This window comes from Mastigoproctus giganteus, chromosome 4 (genome assembly GCF_048544385.1).
Source record: "Mastigoproctus giganteus isolate SK-2022 chromosome 4, ASM4854438v1, whole genome shotgun sequence".
Lineage (NCBI taxonomy): Eukaryota > Metazoa > Arthropoda > Arachnida > Uropygi > Thelyphonidae > Mastigoproctus > Mastigoproctus giganteus.
In genome coordinates this window covers 76433375-76451873 of record NC_143578.1, presented here as the reverse complement: position 1 = coordinate 76451873, position 18499 = coordinate 76433375, and the positions used below count along the sequence as shown (strand labels likewise).

General features: G+C 37.4%; 1 protein-coding gene across 1 annotated transcript in view; it reads left to right on the top strand.

Moving 5' to 3' along the window:
• Positions 1-18499, top strand: part of LOC150086849 (histone lysine demethylase PHF8-like) — a 445826-nt gene that overhangs the window by 263092 nt on the left and 164235 nt on the right. The window contains exon 14 of the mRNA XM_090371623.1: positions 12078-12268. Within this exon, the coding sequence (XP_090227749.1) occupies positions 12078-12268 (191 nt within the window). The remainder of the gene's footprint in view (positions 1-12077; positions 12269-18499) is intronic.

Below are 18499 nucleotides of genomic sequence, written 5' to 3'. Positions count from 1 at the left end.
TAGTCAAGCTTCCCTTGACTACCCTTATCATTATCATTTATGAAAATTAGAAATAGGAGGGAGACCTAATTCCAGCACTGACGGACTCCCACTTGTTACAGTTCACCCCCAAAGATTGACCATTTTTGACAACACTGTCTCCTGTTTTTTAGCTAGCCCATGATGCATCATAAGATCTTACCAGTAATCCCAATTTATGTTTTAATGTTTAGTTTATATGGCAGTCGTCCATTAGGGGCAGTATCAAAAGCTTTACTATTCTCTAGGTTATAATGTCAAAACCTGTGTCCAGCTGTTTAATGACCAAATAAGATTGATCAGGCGTGACTTTTCATAAATAAACCCATACTGTGATATTTTTTTTTTTTTTTTTTTATGAGAACCCCAAACACGAGAGGTATTAGAACCTATAGTACTTAGTACCGTGCTTGGGTTGGAGGTTGAGAAGACAAAAGAAGATATTTGTTGATATTGGACTTGAACTTCTGTAGATTGTAATTTTCAGGAAATACGTATGAAGGAAGGTTGTTCCAGAAAACGGCAGTTGAATGAATAAATGAGGAAGATGAAAAGTTGGTTCTGTGGGTTTGAAGTTGGACAGTAAATGGATGTTGGCTGGTGGCGGCACGTGTTCGGACTGTTTTGAAAGAGAGAGCGGGAATTATAGAAGCCAATTCAGAAGAACAGTGCCCATGGAAGTATCTGTAGAAGAGGCATGCAGCAGAAACAGAGCGTCTATGAGAAAGCGAGTGGAGAGACTCTGTTAGAGATGAATCATTAATTAACCTAACTGCCCGCTTCTGAATGGAATCAAGAAGCCTGAGAGAGGTTTTGGGGGCACCACCCCAGATGTGGGAACAATATTCCATGGCAGGGCGGATTTGCGATTTATACAGAGTGAGCAGCTGTTTGGGAGAAAAGTAACGCCGAGAGCGAAAGAGAAAACCAAGTTTTTTAGATGCAGAGGAAGCAATATTTGTAATGTGCTTGTGCCAAGAGAGATTAGAAGTCAGGGTAATCCCCAAAAGAGATATATCATTTTGCCTAGAAATCGGAGTGTCACTAAAGATAAGCATAGGAGCAGAAGAATCCTTTTTGCGAGATATAAGACAAGATTGAGTTTTAGAAGGGTTGAAATCAACTAAGTTGTCTTTGCCCCACTGGAGAATTACCTGAAGATCGGCATTTAAGGAATTGGCAGCAGATTTTCGAGAACTTGAAGCTGATTGAGCTGGACAAGGTTTCTCAAAATGGAAAGTTGAATGCAATGTGCTATCATCGGCAAAACTATGGATAGGATTTCCAGTCAATGGAAGAAGGTCATTGATATACAAGAGGAAAAGAGTGGGGGAAAGAACTGAACCTTGGGGGACACCGGCATTAGTGGAAAAGTCAGAAGACAGAGAGCCATCTACCATCACCCTCAGTGAGCGATCAGAGAGAAAACTGGATAACCAATTACTAAAAACAGTTGGCAAACCATAAGATGGAAGCTTGTTTAGAAGACCTTTATGCCAAACACGATCAAAAGCCTTTGAGATGTCAAGAGCAACTACTTGTGTTTCACCGAACCTTTCCATTGAATTAGTCCATAAATGGGTAACATAAGCCAGAATATCACTAGTGGATCGACACTGACGGAATCCATACTGGCGATCGTTGATCAGCCGGAAGGTTTCTAGGTAGTTTAAGAGTTGGCGGTTAATTGATTTCTCCATTACTTTAGAAAGAGTAGAAGTAATTGCAATGGGACGATAATTGGATGGGAGGGATTTGTCACCCTTTTTAGGAACTGGCTGGATATGAGCAAATTTCCAAGCAGAAGGAAAAACACCTTTGGAGTAAGAAAGTGAAAAAAGGCGGCAAATAATAGGAGTAAGTTCAGGAGCACAGGTTTTGAGAACGAGTGGAGAAATACCATCAGGACCTGGAGCTTTCTTAGCATCAAGATTCATCAAAATCCTTCTGATATCCTTTTGACGGAAGACCACAGGAGGCATTGAATGGAGCGTGTTAGGAATGGTGGGAGGTGTTTTACCAAGATCATTAATACATGAGCTCGAAGAAAAATGGGATGCTAGCAGGTCAGCTTTATCCTTGGCTGAAGTGACAACAGAACCATCTGGTTTGGACAGAGGTGGGAGCAGAGATGGGCAAAAGTTGCGGCCAATAGCTTTGGCAAGAGACCAGAATGCTCGGCTACCATTAGGGCAAGAAGCAAGTTTTCTACTCTTAGCCTGTTCAAACTCTAGTTTGGACTGATTAATAACTGCTTTACAATTGTTGCGAGCTTTGGTGTAGGCAGAAAATGAAACTGAAGAATTAGAAACAAGCCAATTACGATATGCAACGTTCTTCTCTTGGACAGCCTTAGCACATTTATTGGAAAACCAAGGTTTAGATAAAGGACGAGATTTTAAAGTGGAGTGTGGGATAAAGGATTCCATTCCTGCAAGAATAATTTCACTGACACGATCTGAGCAAACGTTGACATCAGAAGTTTTGAAACAGTAATCAGACCAAGGAAAAGAAGAAAAGAAGTCTCGCAGGTCATCCCATTTTGCATTCTTGTAATGCCAAACAATACGAGGTTGGGAATAGCCATGAGATAAAGGTTCCATTGGAGAAGGGACAATCACCAAGTTGTGATCTGAAGTGCCTAAAGGACCTCTCACTTCAACCTTGTACTTAGAAGGGTTGTTTGTGAGAAAAAGATCAAGCGTATTGGCTGTATGATTAGGATTGTCCGGTATTCTTGTAGGTAAATGAACAATCTGTGCTAGGTCATTAGTAATTGCAAAAGCCTCAGCATCTCGACCTGCTGGGTCGGTGTGACTAGAAAACGGAAGCCAGCTGGAGTTGTGAACGTTAAAATCACCAAGGAAAATTACCTCACTGTTAGGAAAGTTGGACTGGAGAAAGTCAAGTTGCAAAGAGAGGAAGTCAAAGAGCTCCAAGTGATTAGTGGAGTTGGGAGAACGGTAGAGACAACAGATGAATTTTACACAATGGGGTAGAGAGATTTTAAGCCAGAGAAGATCAAAGAGAGGAGATTCCAAATTGCCAAGTCTCTGACAGGGAATATCAGAACGGACATATGCACAAGTACCACCTTTGAGGCGAAAGGAATCATACAGCAAATAATTTGGATATCTGAGATGAGCAGTAGTTGAATCAACTGATAACTGGGATTCAGTCAGAAAAAGTACATGGGGTTTGGAAGACTGCAAGTGGAAATGGACATCGTTGAGATTAGAATTGAGACCACGTATATTTGTGAAATGAATTAGGAAGTCCTTGGGAGGTTTAGATCTTTTCGCAGATAAGCTTGCTCTATTATTTTGACAATTCATGGTGTATTCAATAGTAAGAAAAAGTGGGTGGGACATGCTGTATGAAGTAATGAAATTTTTGGATATGGCGTACATGTGGTAAGAATATACCCAGATCCTTGACATAACGTGGCCTCGACAATGCTCCCCGCATACACACTACTCGGACTCCCTCCAGTCACTATCTGGCAGAGTAGAGGTAGCAAGATTATACACTAGCTGATCCGGAAGCTTCCTAGAGAGTTACCAATAGGTTCAGTCCGGTGTACTAACTAGCGGCCGGCCTGCGAACACCGTTTTAGAGCTGTACCCTCGAAATGTAAGGAATATTGGATCTCGCCACGACATTCATCATAACCTCAAAAATCATCAATCATACTGCATGATGGAAGAGATAGGATATATTCAAGATGATATATATCCAAGTGATATATATCCAGATGATATATTCAAGATGACGTTATTTTCAAGATGGTCTTGAATTGCATCCTTAACTTCAGATTCTGTGATCTACCACGGAAATCAAACTCACTGGTCTGCAGTTACTCAACTCCTCTTTAGCATTACCTTTGTGTACTGGGAAGACATTAGCACCTCTCCAGTCCATGAGAATCTTCCCAGAATCTAATGGTGCTCTCATCATTAACATTCCCAGTGGTTGGTGATATACTCACATGCAACCTTTTTAAGTATGAGGAGCGCTATGAAAGTAATGTCTTCTATTTTTTCCCTCTTCTCTTCTTCTTCAAGTTCTCTGCCCACAGGGTTCTGTTAATGCCATTTTTCTCTGTCTTGTGCTTTTAATTCCTGCATAATTTCCTTAGCATACTTTCTCTTCTCAAAACATGTTCTATAAAGTTCTTTTGTCTTCTTCTTAGTTCTTTTACTAACGTGCTTTCTTGTCATATATTCCTCAACACTTCCTCATTACTCACTCTGTCCACCCATTTCACCCTTTCCATTCTCCTCCAAACCCACATCTCGAAAGTTTCTAGCCATCTGATCTCCTCATTTTGCAGTGTCCATGTCTCCGAAACATTTCACTTGATCCATTCATTCCAAATGTTTGTCTAGTTCTGCCTTGAATTTATTTAAGCTATCAACTTCCACAAAAACAGATGGAAGTTTGTTCCAGCAATCAACTACCCACAAGCTAAAGGCAAATTTCCGAACATCTATTCTACAATTGTCTTTCCTCAGTTTGAATCTATGCCTCCTCAGGTTTGTAATCTGAGCAACTCTCTCTCTCTTGTCTGTCTAACTTGTTACTCTCTCTTGCCTCTCTAACATGCTGCTGTAGAAAACAATCATCCAATAAATCCACAAAAGCCTTGCCAGTGTGCGAGTGACCAAACCACAAGTTCCAGTCTATATCTGGGAATTTAAAATCCCCCGTTATAAGACACTGATTTACTATCCCACTTTATAATTGTTCAGTGTACTCATCAGCATTATTAGGCCTATGACAAACTCCTATCCTCATTTTTGCTTTCCCAGTGCTTATGTCACACCAAACTGACTCAGCATTGCACTGTCCATCTATGTCAACTGGATGCACTTCCTTAGATTTTATGTGTTTCTTAACTAATAGCATAACCCCTCCTCCCTTCCTATCCTGTCTGTCCTTTCTGTACACATTGTACTCCCCAAATTCCAATTTTGCATCCCTAATATCTGAGTGGCACCAAGTCTCTGATATCCCAACAATATCCACCTTGGATGTCTTAACCAGCATTTCAAATTTGTTTACTATACTCCTAGCATTGGTGTACATGCAAATACACATGCACCTGTTCTTACTCTTAGTTACTGTAATACAGCCCATGTATTTACTTGTTTCATGACCCCCAACAGTTCCTGAAACCAACAGCAACTGGCTTTCTGGGATGCTGCTCATTCCAATAGAAGCAGTACAAGAATCATTTCCACCTCTGCCTGTAGCTACTGTTAACCTATTAGTCTGTGAATTCTCCCAACTAGCAGTTTTCTGACCTACCTAACATTGCCTCAATAGCATCAGCAAATATTCTAGCACCCTTTCTATTTAAGTGTATCCCCTACCTGTAGAAGCAATCTCTCCTGTTAAGAAGCACACTGAGAAAAATTCTACCCCATGAGCCCTGCATAATTTCTCCAGGGCCGAATTGATTGACAAGGCTCTTGTCATATACTCCCTCCTATCGTGTCAGGATAGGATTGCAGACACTCTCAAATTTAACCCTAACTCCCGACTTTTTTTTTTCAGCATTGACCCAAATTTGCTTAGAAAATCCACAGATCTCCTACACTTAATGTCATTAGTGCGAACATGTACAACGATATCACATTTTGTGCCCTTAAACAATGATAGCTGCTTTACAACATCGTCAACTTTTGCTGGTGGCAGACATACCCTGGTCCTATTCCAAAGTACAACAGTTCGTATTAATGTTTTCACCATTTGATTTCTTAGTTCCTTCTTGAAACTTCTTCTCAATAGTTCTTTTCTATTAGTAAATGCCTCTATGCCCATTGCAATTCTTGTTTTTATTTCCTCCAGGCTTTTCCCATTTTCTATCATTATGCTTCCCAATTATCTGTATTTGTCCACCTGTTCCAGTCTTCTCGCATCTAATGTTACATTGATTCTTCTTCCTGGCCACTTTGAAATTAACATTATCTTGGTTTTCTTGCTGTTAATCTTCATATTGCACTCCTTTACTTTGCTGTTCAAGGTATTTAAGGAAGCTCTGTAATTCTTCCTCATCATCATCATCAGCCATTTTCAATCCACTGCAGGATGAAGGCCTCTCCAGCAACTTTCCAGTTCCTTCTGTTTTGAGCACTGGCCATCCATTTACTACCCAAAAACTCATGAATTTCATCTATCCATCTCCGCCTTTGTCTTCCAGGTTTTCTTCTAGCTCCTCTTGGGTACCATTCTGTTATTTTCTTAGTCCATCTGTCATCATGTCTTCGAGCTATGTGTCCTGCCCAAGACCATTTTAGTTCTTTAGTTTTGATAAGAATGTCCTTTACTTGAGTTTGCTGCCTGATCCATGTGTTTCTCTTCTTATCTAACAGTCTGATTCCCAATATAATTCGTTCCATTCTTCGCTGTGTAGTTCTCAGCTTCTCTTCCATTCTTTTGGTGAGTGCCCAAGTTTCACTTCCATAAGTCATGGTGGGGAGTATACATTGATTCATTATTTTACGTTTCCTCATTATTAGTAATCAAAACCTGGTCATCTGCAAAACTTATTATCTTTATATTCTCCCCTCTTACTTTTATACCTCCTTTCTGCTCTTTTTTGTACTCTTTCATCAATGCTGCATATATATTAAATCATAAGGGGGACATGTTCAATGTCCCCCTTACACCCCCTACGAATGTCTACTTCTTCTGGGACGCCTCCGTAACCACGTGGGAAGGAGCAGAACTGCGTAGCACACGCTTCTTGATTAGACTGGGGTTCGAGTCCGTCACCACCAAATACAGAGGATGCGGAAAGGTCAGAGAATGACCACCGCATATTCCGGAACAATATGGCCTTAGTTGCTAATGCTCCTAAAAAAACCAAATAACAAACAATAATAACTTCTTCTGGATCCTTTCCATCAATCCAAATCACAGCTGTCTCTCCCATGTAAAGTTCACAAATCAGTTTTATATCTCTTTTATCTAGGCCAACCTTTCCTAGTACTTCTATCAGTGTAACCCAATTCACTCTCTCAAAAGACTTTTCGAGATCAACAAAACAGATTTCCAGATCTTTTCCTATTTCCATGCTTCTTTCTGCTAGTGTTCTTTTTTTTTTTCCCCTCAGAAAATTTAATTCCTGCAAATACTTTTACATCAATTAATTCTCAATTATTAATAAACACACTGTTATTTTTCCACAACGTCACCATCATTTTCTATGCACTTTCTCCATCTTTGAGTCAGATGCCGTATTCCAAACCTGTAAAAGTCCTTACTCTTGCTTCAGAGGACTTTGCAAACACTGTGCTTGAGTTTGTCATTGTCCACAAAATGGGTTCCATGGAATGCATCTTTCAGCGGGCTGAAGAGGTGAGAGTCGAAAGGTGCAAGATCCGGGCAATGAGAGGGGGGTGAGGATGGACAGCACACCCCAATTTTGCAATGACCTCCATCATGTGGAGACTAGTCTGGAGTTGTGTGTTGTCATGGAAAAGAAGAACCTCAAGGATTTTGTCTGGTCGAACTCTGTGGATGCGGGCTTTCAACTTTTTCGGCGTTTCCACATATCAATTTGAGTCGATTGTGGTGCTATACTCCAAGAAGTCCAAAGCAAGAACCCAATCTTTGTCCCAAAACACTATCGCCATGACTTTACTGACAGAAGGCTGTCTTTTGAAGTTCTTCTTGCACAGTGAATTTTGATGGTGCCACTCCATCGACTGTCTCTTCATTTTGTGTTCATAATGGTGGACCCAGGTTTCATCACCTGTGGCTATGCATGAATGAAAAACCTCTCCTTCACTCTTGTAGTGCTAGAGGAGTTCTGTACAGATGAACTTCCAGGCTTTGTGCTCATATGTCAGCATTTTTGGGACCCACAGGTGCAAACCTTGTAGCCTAGTTTCTCTGTGATGATTATCACAGCAGGTTTCTCTATACCTAATACATTGCACAATTTTCTTATTGTGATATGACAGTCCTCTTTGGTGATCGCGTCGATCCAGCTGTTGTTGTCTTTTGTCACTGACCGGCTGCTTCGGGGCTTGTCAACAATGTCACTTTCCCTACTCTTAAAGTGTCTTACCCAATATCTAACTGATAGGACACTTTGTCACCACAAACATTTTTGAGACACGTGTGGATTTCAATATGCGTCATGTCTTCCTTGGTAAAAAATTCAGCCACCACTCTTTGCTTGATATTTATATCTGTGTAATCCACCATTTTGAACTCTGTGTGTGCCGCACTCACAAGACTGACCACAGCACCACCCCGTATAGCGAAACTAGACACTTCTAGTGATACTCAAAATGATCCATGGTGCCATGTTTGAAAGCAAAATTTAGGAGGCATTACCCTCATACCAGTCCTCGTATAACTGAATATACAGGGTGATTCACTACCAGTGTGACAAACTTGCAGGAGGTGTAGGGGGCACAAAGACAAATCAGAATCACATAGCATTGCAGGGTCCGAAATGCCTTCGTCATGCGGTAGAGGACATTGAACGGGAGGTTGCATGAACAGCGATCCCGCTGGAAGTCAGCATTTGCGAACCGGTTCCCGAGGCAGTAGGATGGATGAGTATTCAAACATTGAACTGGCCAACATGCACCTCGCGTATGGAGCCGCGGACTATAATGGGCGCACCGCTCTGCGCTTGTACCAGGAACATTTCCCACACAGGCGTGCTCCTCATCATACGATTTTCGCACATGTGCACAGAAGGTTACGTGAGACTGGTTGTTTCACGAGAGGTACCATGAATCGAGAGCGAACGACGAGGATGCCAGACAATGAGGAGAATGTCCTACGTCGTGCAGAAGGCAATCCGAGTACAAGTACTCGAGTGATAGGCCAACGATTGGGTATTTCTCAATCCACTGTATGGAGGATACTGTCAACAAACCAAATGAGTTCATACCATCTGCAGTGTGTCCAATCATTGGAGCCTGCGGATTATCTACTCCGGAGGACTTTTGCTACTTGGTTTCTTCAGCAGAAGCGGTTCGCAAATGCTGACTTCCAGCGGGATCTCTGTTCTCGCAACCTCCCGTTCAACATCCTCTACCGCATGATGAAGGCATTTCGGATCCTGCAACGCTATGTGATTCCGATTCGTCTTTGTGCCCCCTACACCTCCTGCAAGTTTGTCACACTGGTAGTGAATCACCCTGTATATCATCCTCCCCTCCCATGCAGCTTTTCCCAATTTTAACCTCAGTAACTTCTGACAATCACTTTTCTAAGATAATCACTTATTTTACAGCAGTCTGACTCCTTAATATTCCCACAGATTCAAGCTTGCTTTCAACTGTAAATATAAAAAAATATCTATTCAGTGCAGCAGCCATTTCTGCTGGGAATTCTGTGGACCTTACATGGCGACCCAGCAAGAATTTTTTTCACACTTCTCAGTCATTTGGGTAGTAACACTCCAACTGTTACCTTCTCTTTATCACAAGTCAATTCACACCACACTGGCTCATCATCCACATTGCTCTTATCTGATTCTAGGAATATACTTGTCACCTTTAGGCAATTTTTGATGAGAAGCATCAGTCCCCCAACTCTCCTTATCTGTCCTGAACACAGTATTCACCGAAATGAATTTCTTTGTCTCATATATCTGAGTAACACCATAACTCATTAAGCCCAACTGCATCAGCATTAGTTAACTTTAAAAGCTCATTTAATTTGTTTGCAGAACTCCTGGCATTACTATATAGACAAATTAAGTTTTGTATACTATTGGTTTTAGCAGCCCTGATACAACCCTTATAGTTACCTAATGTTTTTCCATATAGCCTACAGTATTAGTAGGTTTTATATCTATTGCAGTTTCTCTTTCAATGTTTAGGATGATTAATGGTTGCACACAGCAACTCTCAGAGATAGGGGAAGTGCAGTTTTGCTCCTCTGTTGATCATGTGACAACTTCTATAACCCCCTGAGCTAGCAGTTACCTGAACCTTTAATGTCTTCTCAATGTCATTGGCAAAAACCCTTGCACCTACTTTGTTTAAATGAATACCATATTTACAAAATAAATTCTGTCTACCAACTAAAGCCATGCTGAGAAAAATTTCCCACATAAGCCTTGCAGAGTACCTCAGCTTAGAGGTACTGTAAGAGGTACATTTCATGATGAAGGCTCAGCTTTCATCATGAAATACCTCCTCTTGTGTCTATGCAGAATTGCAGATACACAAGAATATATTTTGCTATCTTGAAATACTTTTTCAACAATATATTTTGTGACCTGAATGAGATGTTACTGTACAAGCTGGAACATATTTGAATCAGAAGGAAAATTCTTAGATGGATTGCAGGGCAGAAGGCAGAGGATTGTGATTAATGGTTATTCTTCAGATTGGACTAATGTAAGAAGCAGCATTCTCAAAGGATTGGTACTGGGTTCACTGCTGTTTTTTGATTTTCCTAAATGATAACAACAAAAGGATACAGGGTGTGATGTCAAAATTTTCAGACATCATTATCATTAAGGTAGTTAATGGTCAGCACCAAGCAGAACTTTAGAACAACTTAGGTGGTAGTTGACTCTCATCAACCAGTGCAATACCACCACTTTGCTTATTGAAGGCCTTAAGTGGCAAAACTCATGTTTAGTCACAAGAGCATAGTTTCTGGCATCTCATCTCCTTCAACCCATGCACGGTACTAAGTACTATAGGTTTTGATACCTTTCATGTTGGGGGTTTCAAAAAAAAAAAATCTTAGATAAACTTCAAGGATGGTGAGAAAAGTGACGGCTATGTTTTAATTCAGCAAAATGCAAGGTCTTACTCTTGGGTAATAGCAACCCCAAAATGGTGGGGCTGAACTAAAAACAGAGAAAGAGGGATTTGGGAGTTACAATATGATGTGAGTTATGGTTGGACATGAAGTTTTCTGAGTGTAGACAGGCCTTCCTTGGAAAGATATGGAGAGATGTGTATAAAGCAATTGTAAGACCAAACTTGGAATACTGTGTTCAAGTAGTTATAGTTGAGGCATGAGATGCAAGAAAGCAAGTGTATAAGCTTATATAGCATCAGCCAAAATAAAAAATAAAAAAAATACACCGGAAAAAGAGCATTTGTGAGATGAAAGACTTCAAATAACTGGCTACAGAACTTGTAAACTAGGCATCTTAAAAGAGACTTGACTGAGGCATATAAAGCTCTGAGAGGTAAAAGTAAAATGAATGAGAATGGAATTTTCACCATCATAAATGATTCTAGAGCTGGAGGACCATGAATTTAGAGGTTTAGACTAGGTGGTGTGTGTGTGAGAGAGAGTGTGAGTGTGTGAGAGAGAGAGAGAGAGAGAGAGAGAGAGAAAATTGTACTGTTTTATACCAAGTAAAATTATACAAAAAAAATTCTTACTTTCATTACGATGTCATCAATCATTTTGGCAGGATCATCAATTGATGAAGGCTCTATGAATATGAAGTTGTAACTTATTAAATCCTTAGCTAAGTGCAAAAATAAGCTAACTTATGTGATTAGAACACTTAAAACTATTTATTAACCACAGTTAGTAATTAAAAAGTTAAAAAAAAAAAAAACTCAAAATTATTCTAAAACTAACCTACTTTTATTCAAAACTAATTCTTTTTGTGTTGTGGCTCTTTGAAGTGTTATTTTTTTTTCATTCATAATTTGGTTAATAAATATTTTAGACATCTCCTTTAAATAGGGTGAAAGTTCACAGTATCTTTTATATGATTTCATATAACCAACAGTGGTCTAAACTACTGAAGAAGGTACACAGAGAGAGAGGGGCTGTATATGATGCCAATTAATTCGGTTTTATTTTAATGTAGAAAAAATGTCCCAGTAACCTTTGTGTTCATTATGCCTTTACATGCCTGCTTTAAAATAAAATCATATATCTGCAACAAAAAATTTGCGTGCTTTAATTAAACAAAGCATATTTTAAAGTATTAATAAATAAAAGCAACCTAATATTCTTTAGCAATTTTATACTTGTTTTTTTTTTTTATCCATATTTTCCAGTAACTAAAATAATGTTAATAATGTATATAATAATTACAGAGATAAAGAAAAGAAGCTTGCTCCTCTTAAAAATGACTCTATATATGATTTTGTTGACTCAGATGAAGATAACCTTATTGTAGATGAAAATCCTCCTCCAAGAAGACCAAGATTATCTGCCTTACGTAAACATGTTCCACCAGACAAAATTGCAGATTCTAAGCAGGGTCTCTTAAAACTTCGTTTATCATGTAAGTAGTAATCTACATTTACCCTAAAGGAAAAAATAATTTTTTTAGGTATGCATTTATAAGAGTTGGTATCCAAAGACTGCTTTAATTGTAAAGTATAAGTAACGTTTCTGTGAAGACTAGCATGTTTATGAAAAAAATGCCATTCTTTTAATCCCATAAGTACCACTATTTCTGGATCTTCTTTATGTTGACATCATATTTTTCCTTTTAAAATGCATCTGAAGGAAAATGAAGTTTGTTCATTAGGCATTGTAAAAGAACTAAACCAAGCTAATTGTAGCATAGAGAAGCTAAGGTATTGCTTATTGGCTTCTCACTCATTGGAGGCTGTGTTGCATTGTTGTAGCTCTCAAGTAATGGCCTAATTTTTTTTCTGTTGTCTAAAATTAAGTCAAGTCACTTTGTTTAAATTGGTTTTATTTGAACCAGATGTGCTGGTACCTCTCAATTACCAACACACCACTTTCAGTGGCCATACATTAAATTAATTTTCATGTTATATATAAGCTTACTAATTATTAACCTAAAAGAAACATTAAGTGCCTTTTCAGTGTTGTCTGCTGGTTTGCCTTAGCAGTGGCATAAACTGAAACAAATATGTTGAAAGTGTTTAAACAGAGAAGAGGAAAAGTGTTGAAAGTTCTGATTGCTGCTGAGTCTACTTGAGTCTTACTAGTTGAGAATCATATGCTGTCATAAGTGCTGAGTAGCTGGTTGCTTACAGCACTCTGTTGATAATCCTTTGCAACTATCTGGCGATTGTGTCATTCTAGGAAGTAGTGGTGTGATTGGATTTTGCTGAGTTGTGGTGGAAAAATTTAACTTTTTTTTTTTTTTTTTTAATCTAGCTTTCATTTACCATTTAGGCTGGAAGTGACCCACACTTGATTTCTGGCATTTACAGGTTATTTTGTAGGTGTGTGTCTGTTTCTATGGAGGGGTAAGTGATGCAGTATAATTTGGGAATCTGTTTGAGTTTCTTGATACCTTAGAAATATGTTTTGGCTTTGTGCATGGGTGCTCTCCTGACTAATTTTTCCACCTGAATCTTGATAATAGGGTTGGATGGTGGGAAGGAGTCTCAGCATTTCTTACTTTGGAATTTTTCTATGCCTTCTACCCCCCATAGTATTATTTATAAACATGGTTGGGTAGTTGTTGCATATTAGGATGTATCAGATCCAAAGTAGCTGTGAATTCAACTTACATGAGAATTTAAACTATACCAGCCTTCACAGTGACGGAGTGGTTGGTCCAGAGACTGACTTGCAATGCCAGAAAACCTATGCATGCTAGTATTACTGAAAATTGAAAGTCAGACTGAAAGCAGATATCAATAATACTGGGTGAGGGGAGACAGAAAGCAGTGATGTTGCGTACCACCATTCCTTTTTAGATACTCACAAGAGAAGGCAAGAATTTAAGGTTGCATTCAAAATAAGTAGTAGTTCTAGTTACATATCCAATTCTCTTTCCTCCCTCCCCCCCATCTAAATAGGTCTCTTCAGAAGGTCCTACCAGCACAAGGTAGCCCAAATTAAAAATTTCTTTTACCAGCTCAACAGAATCTCCAGACCAGTATTTCCCAGAATGATATTTTCTCCCATAACATATATGAGAAAACATTTGTGTCTTTAGCTGGGAAAACCAGCAGAGAGCTCTAGCACATTTAGATGTTTATGTTAATAGTAAAACAAAAAAAAAAAAAAAAAATTAAAGTTTATTCTTAATTGTCCATTGAGGAGGACCCTCAGAAGGGTCTTTACATTTGTTCAGACAAAACCAAATTAAACTCAGTGAGCTGTCTCATCCTAATTTGAATTTTTAGTTGCATTAGGATTCCCTTTTTTGATCATATCTTTAAGTACTGTGGGCTATAAAAAGCACACAAAGCTGCACAGAATTTAAAAAAGCGAAAGCAAGAGTTGAATGTAAATCTACTTTGTGTTCTGTGTATAATGGAAAGCAATGTATGTTGCAAGGATCAATACAAAAAAGAAATTAATAATAAATGAAATAAAAAAATTTCAGTTTTGATACTTAAGTGTAATAATTCTTTTTAATCATAACATTCTGAAAAAATGAAGACAACACATTTTATAGTTAACTGTTTTATTACATTTTTAATGTTTTACATTTAATTTGTAATCCGACTAATGTATACATTTATTCATTAAATCTAATAATTTGGTTACTGTAGTTGAACAGAAATTATTTTACTTTAAATTTAGCTCTCTTTCAATGTTTGAAGTTTAGGTTTATGTATCATTTGATGTATTACGTTTAATACATCATTTTTGTTTTACAATAATTGTTGAGCAAAATATTGATAATCGAATTAATTAGCAAATTTAAAATTATTTCTCCAAAATGACCATTTCTGCGAACATTATTCAATGAAAATTCAATAGTTTTGAAGAATTTTAACATAAGTAATGATAAGAAATCTCTCTGATTACGTAACTTCAAGTATACTTTCTCTAGGGCTTGTAACGATATAATTTTTTGAAATAATAAATAACAATATATAGTAATTACATTTGACTATGATAAAAAATACTCAGCTGTGGAGGATTTGTAAATAGTGAAATACTTTTTCTGTTAATTGAATTATTATCACTTACAGTTTCTACAACGTTATAACCAATTTTCTCCAAACCACAATAATTTTTTTCACAGATAAAATATAAATGACATCTTTGCAATTTGACAATAAACTTTCAATCATAAATACATAAGCACCTGTAGATGTGTCAGTACTATCAAAAGAATTTCCTGGTACGCTTCCACTTTTGTAATCAATATAAGGTTTCAGATGAATTTCATCGATCATTAAGATAATTTTGTGTTCTGAAGAATTTAAAAAAGCCAATTTCTGTTTAGCATACATCAGAAAATGATCTGGAATTTTTGCATTTAGAGAAGAGCAGAACCTACAAATAGTACTTGGATAAGTAAGAATGCTGTAGAAATTTGCAGGCATGTGGAGATATCGAAAACACCAAATATGAAAATATTAATACTTTGGTGGAAGATCTGTATGCATTCTTTTCACATCGTAACAAATGTAATTGTTCATATATGAATTTAAACACTGATGCTCTCTTGCTATTAATGTATCCCACAGTTGAATTCAGTAAACTACGAGCAGCATTTAAAACAAAAGAAATATTAACATCACTGCTGTTGGAAATTATTGGTATCTATTCTAAGATGTCAGTAATCTGATTTAAACTGTACACCTTCATAGGAAGTTCCAGTGACTTTGACTTGCCTAAATGGTAATTTTCAGCACTATACAAATACTAATCATGATTCAATAGACAATGGAAGATGCTGGCTGAAATATTAAATATAAAAACACAATACAGTTATTTTTTGAAATAACTTGCCAGCATTCAGTTAATATATGTCTTTTCAGGCACTCTGCTAGTTGTGGGAATGTATGAAATTCTTGAGCTTTTTCATAATCATATTTATTCTTAATACTATTTTTCAGCACCTTCTCAAAGTTTTTTTCTTCTAATCTTCTCTTCTTCTTTTTGGGACTGTTATCCTGTAAATGCCTGTGATGACAAATTGCTTGGACAGTTTGGAAATTGTGATGGAATAGCTCCGTGAATTAATTTTGGATGCTTGAAATCTATGGCGATTCTCTTTTTTTTTTTCTCCCATTAAATTCAAATGTCCTTCTAACTATCTGGGATGGCTTGAAATGAATCTCACATACCTGTTACAATATGAAATATATAAATAGAATGTTATGCTCTCTTTCAAATTTTCACTTTCTTGTTATTATCATCTCATAGATGATTGTTATTAGCTTTTACAACTAAAGATACCTCAGTCTGCGTTCACGGGCCTGTAGTTTATCAAAGGTTGCATATAAGTACTCTTCGCGTATTTATCTACACTAAAAGTTTCAATAAATAAAATTAACATTACGTATTGTACAAATATTGAGATTTTTTAATTTCTTAAACAAACATACAATACATGAAATGAACATTTTATATAAATGTATATACAGTAATACCCCTATATCCATGGGGGATACGCTCCAAGACCTACCGTGGATGGCTAAAACTGCAGATATAAGTGAGCACCTGCTGACCCCATATATAATGTGATTTTCTTGTACTTGTGTACATATAATAAAGTTTAATTGATAAATTAAACACACAGTAAGATATTACCAATATTAAATACAGTAATAATAAAATACATCAGACTCTCGATTTACCAGGATTGCATTAACCGGGAAGCTGTTAATGAAGTCATAAAGTGTCCCGGATTAACTGGGACACTTCATGACTTCAATTTTAAAAAAAAATAAATAAATAAATCAACCAGAAATCATAAAATTTAAGTAATAACTAGAATAGGTATAAACAGATATTTTGCAAGTCATAAATAAGCAACAAGAACCAGCATTATAAGACGTCATTGGAAGATTAGTGTACCTAACATCTTGCTGTCTTCACACCTACTGCTCAAAAAAAAAAAAAAAAAAGAGAGAGACCAGATGTTCAGTTTGATTTAGTGCATTGCGTCAATTTTTGTGTTCCGTTGCATTGCAAAAGGACAAAGTTTGTTTTGTTATTTATGTTAGGGATGTCGAATTTTTTTTTTTTTTTAGAATTGCGAAAATGATGGGCAAACGAAAGAGTTGTGCTTTCAAATTAAACCAAAACTTGAAATTATTCAGAAGTTTGAAAGGCGCCTCCATAGCCAGGTGGGAAGGAGCAACAGTGCGTAGCACACGCTTCTTGATTAGACCGGGGTTCGAGCCCGTCACCACCAAATACGGAGGATGCGGAAAGGTCAGGGAATGACCACCGCACATCCCCGGAGCAATATGGCCTTAGTTGCTAATGCTCCTAAAAACCAAATAACAACAACAACAGAAGTTTGAAAACGATTTATCTATTAAATCTCTAAATAACCATTATAATGTTGGTGACCAAACCATATGCGACATTGTAAAAAATAAAGGGAAGCTATTCGATTTAAAATTGACATCGTAAAATATAAAGGGAAGCATCATATTGGACACACAAGTAGTACATGTTAAGTTTTTTTTTTTCTGTGGTTAACCACGGGTAACTGAATCAGCGGATATGAGGGCACAACTGTAAATGAAACCACAAAAGCCGAAATTCTGACAAAATTTGCTTCTATATTCTGACAAGAATATATCTGTTTCATTTCCTTATATATTATCATTTCTTTAATGTTAAAATACTTCTATTTTAGATAACTATTATTAACAAACCACAAACTTATTTTAGCAAACTTACCTTTCAATGTTCAGATGGCACAAAGTCTTTCCTTGGTATCGCTTTCAACCATTTGTTAGTTAAAACAGTATCCTTCAATTGAAAGCCAAAGATATGTACTTTCAGACCACCTTTATAATTTCCACAGCATCCAGGAACATTTTCCAGGCATTATTAAAATTTTCAAAGCGCTTTTATGAGATGAAATAGCACAAAAAACATACAAACACAGCAACACTAATAATGAACAAAGGCAACGAAAGTCTTAATCTCTATCTACTGACCTTTACCTCTCGGCCCAGTTAGCACAACGGATTAGCAAACATGACATAGTGATCAGGCTTTATCTAACGATGGCATCGACCCAACACAGCTGTTATTGGAGGATACAAGATCAATAACTCTTCCTAGCAGTAAACTTATAGCTGATCTTGAAACTAACACTTAACACTTATTTGCAGTATATACCTATGATATACATATATTTCATTGATAACGTTCTCATCATCTGTAACCACAGCATAGAAATCCTGAATGATTTCTGCCCATTGCTCAACTCACTCAGCCCACACATCTCTTTCATCATGGAAATGGAATCCTAATTCCTAACTGATTATCAATGACAGTTACATGCGGGCTTGATCCTTAATTATAGATCCGCTACCCAACAGTATGAAGGTTGATGTAGTTATGAGCATCCCCTGTGGTCCCCAAGTCTCTAGCCTTAAGGACTTGTGCTCGTATCTATCCTACATATAATATACACCCTAGTATGGAATGACTAGTTCACCTGGTTCATAAACAACACCATGAAAAAGCTATATAAAAATTCTAAGCTAGGCAACCCCACGAATTCTCCCTCCCAGCATATCACCTATAATCTGAATTGTAAACGCCCAGAAGTCTACATTGGCCAATTATATCAGAAATAGAATGGCAGACTGTAGAA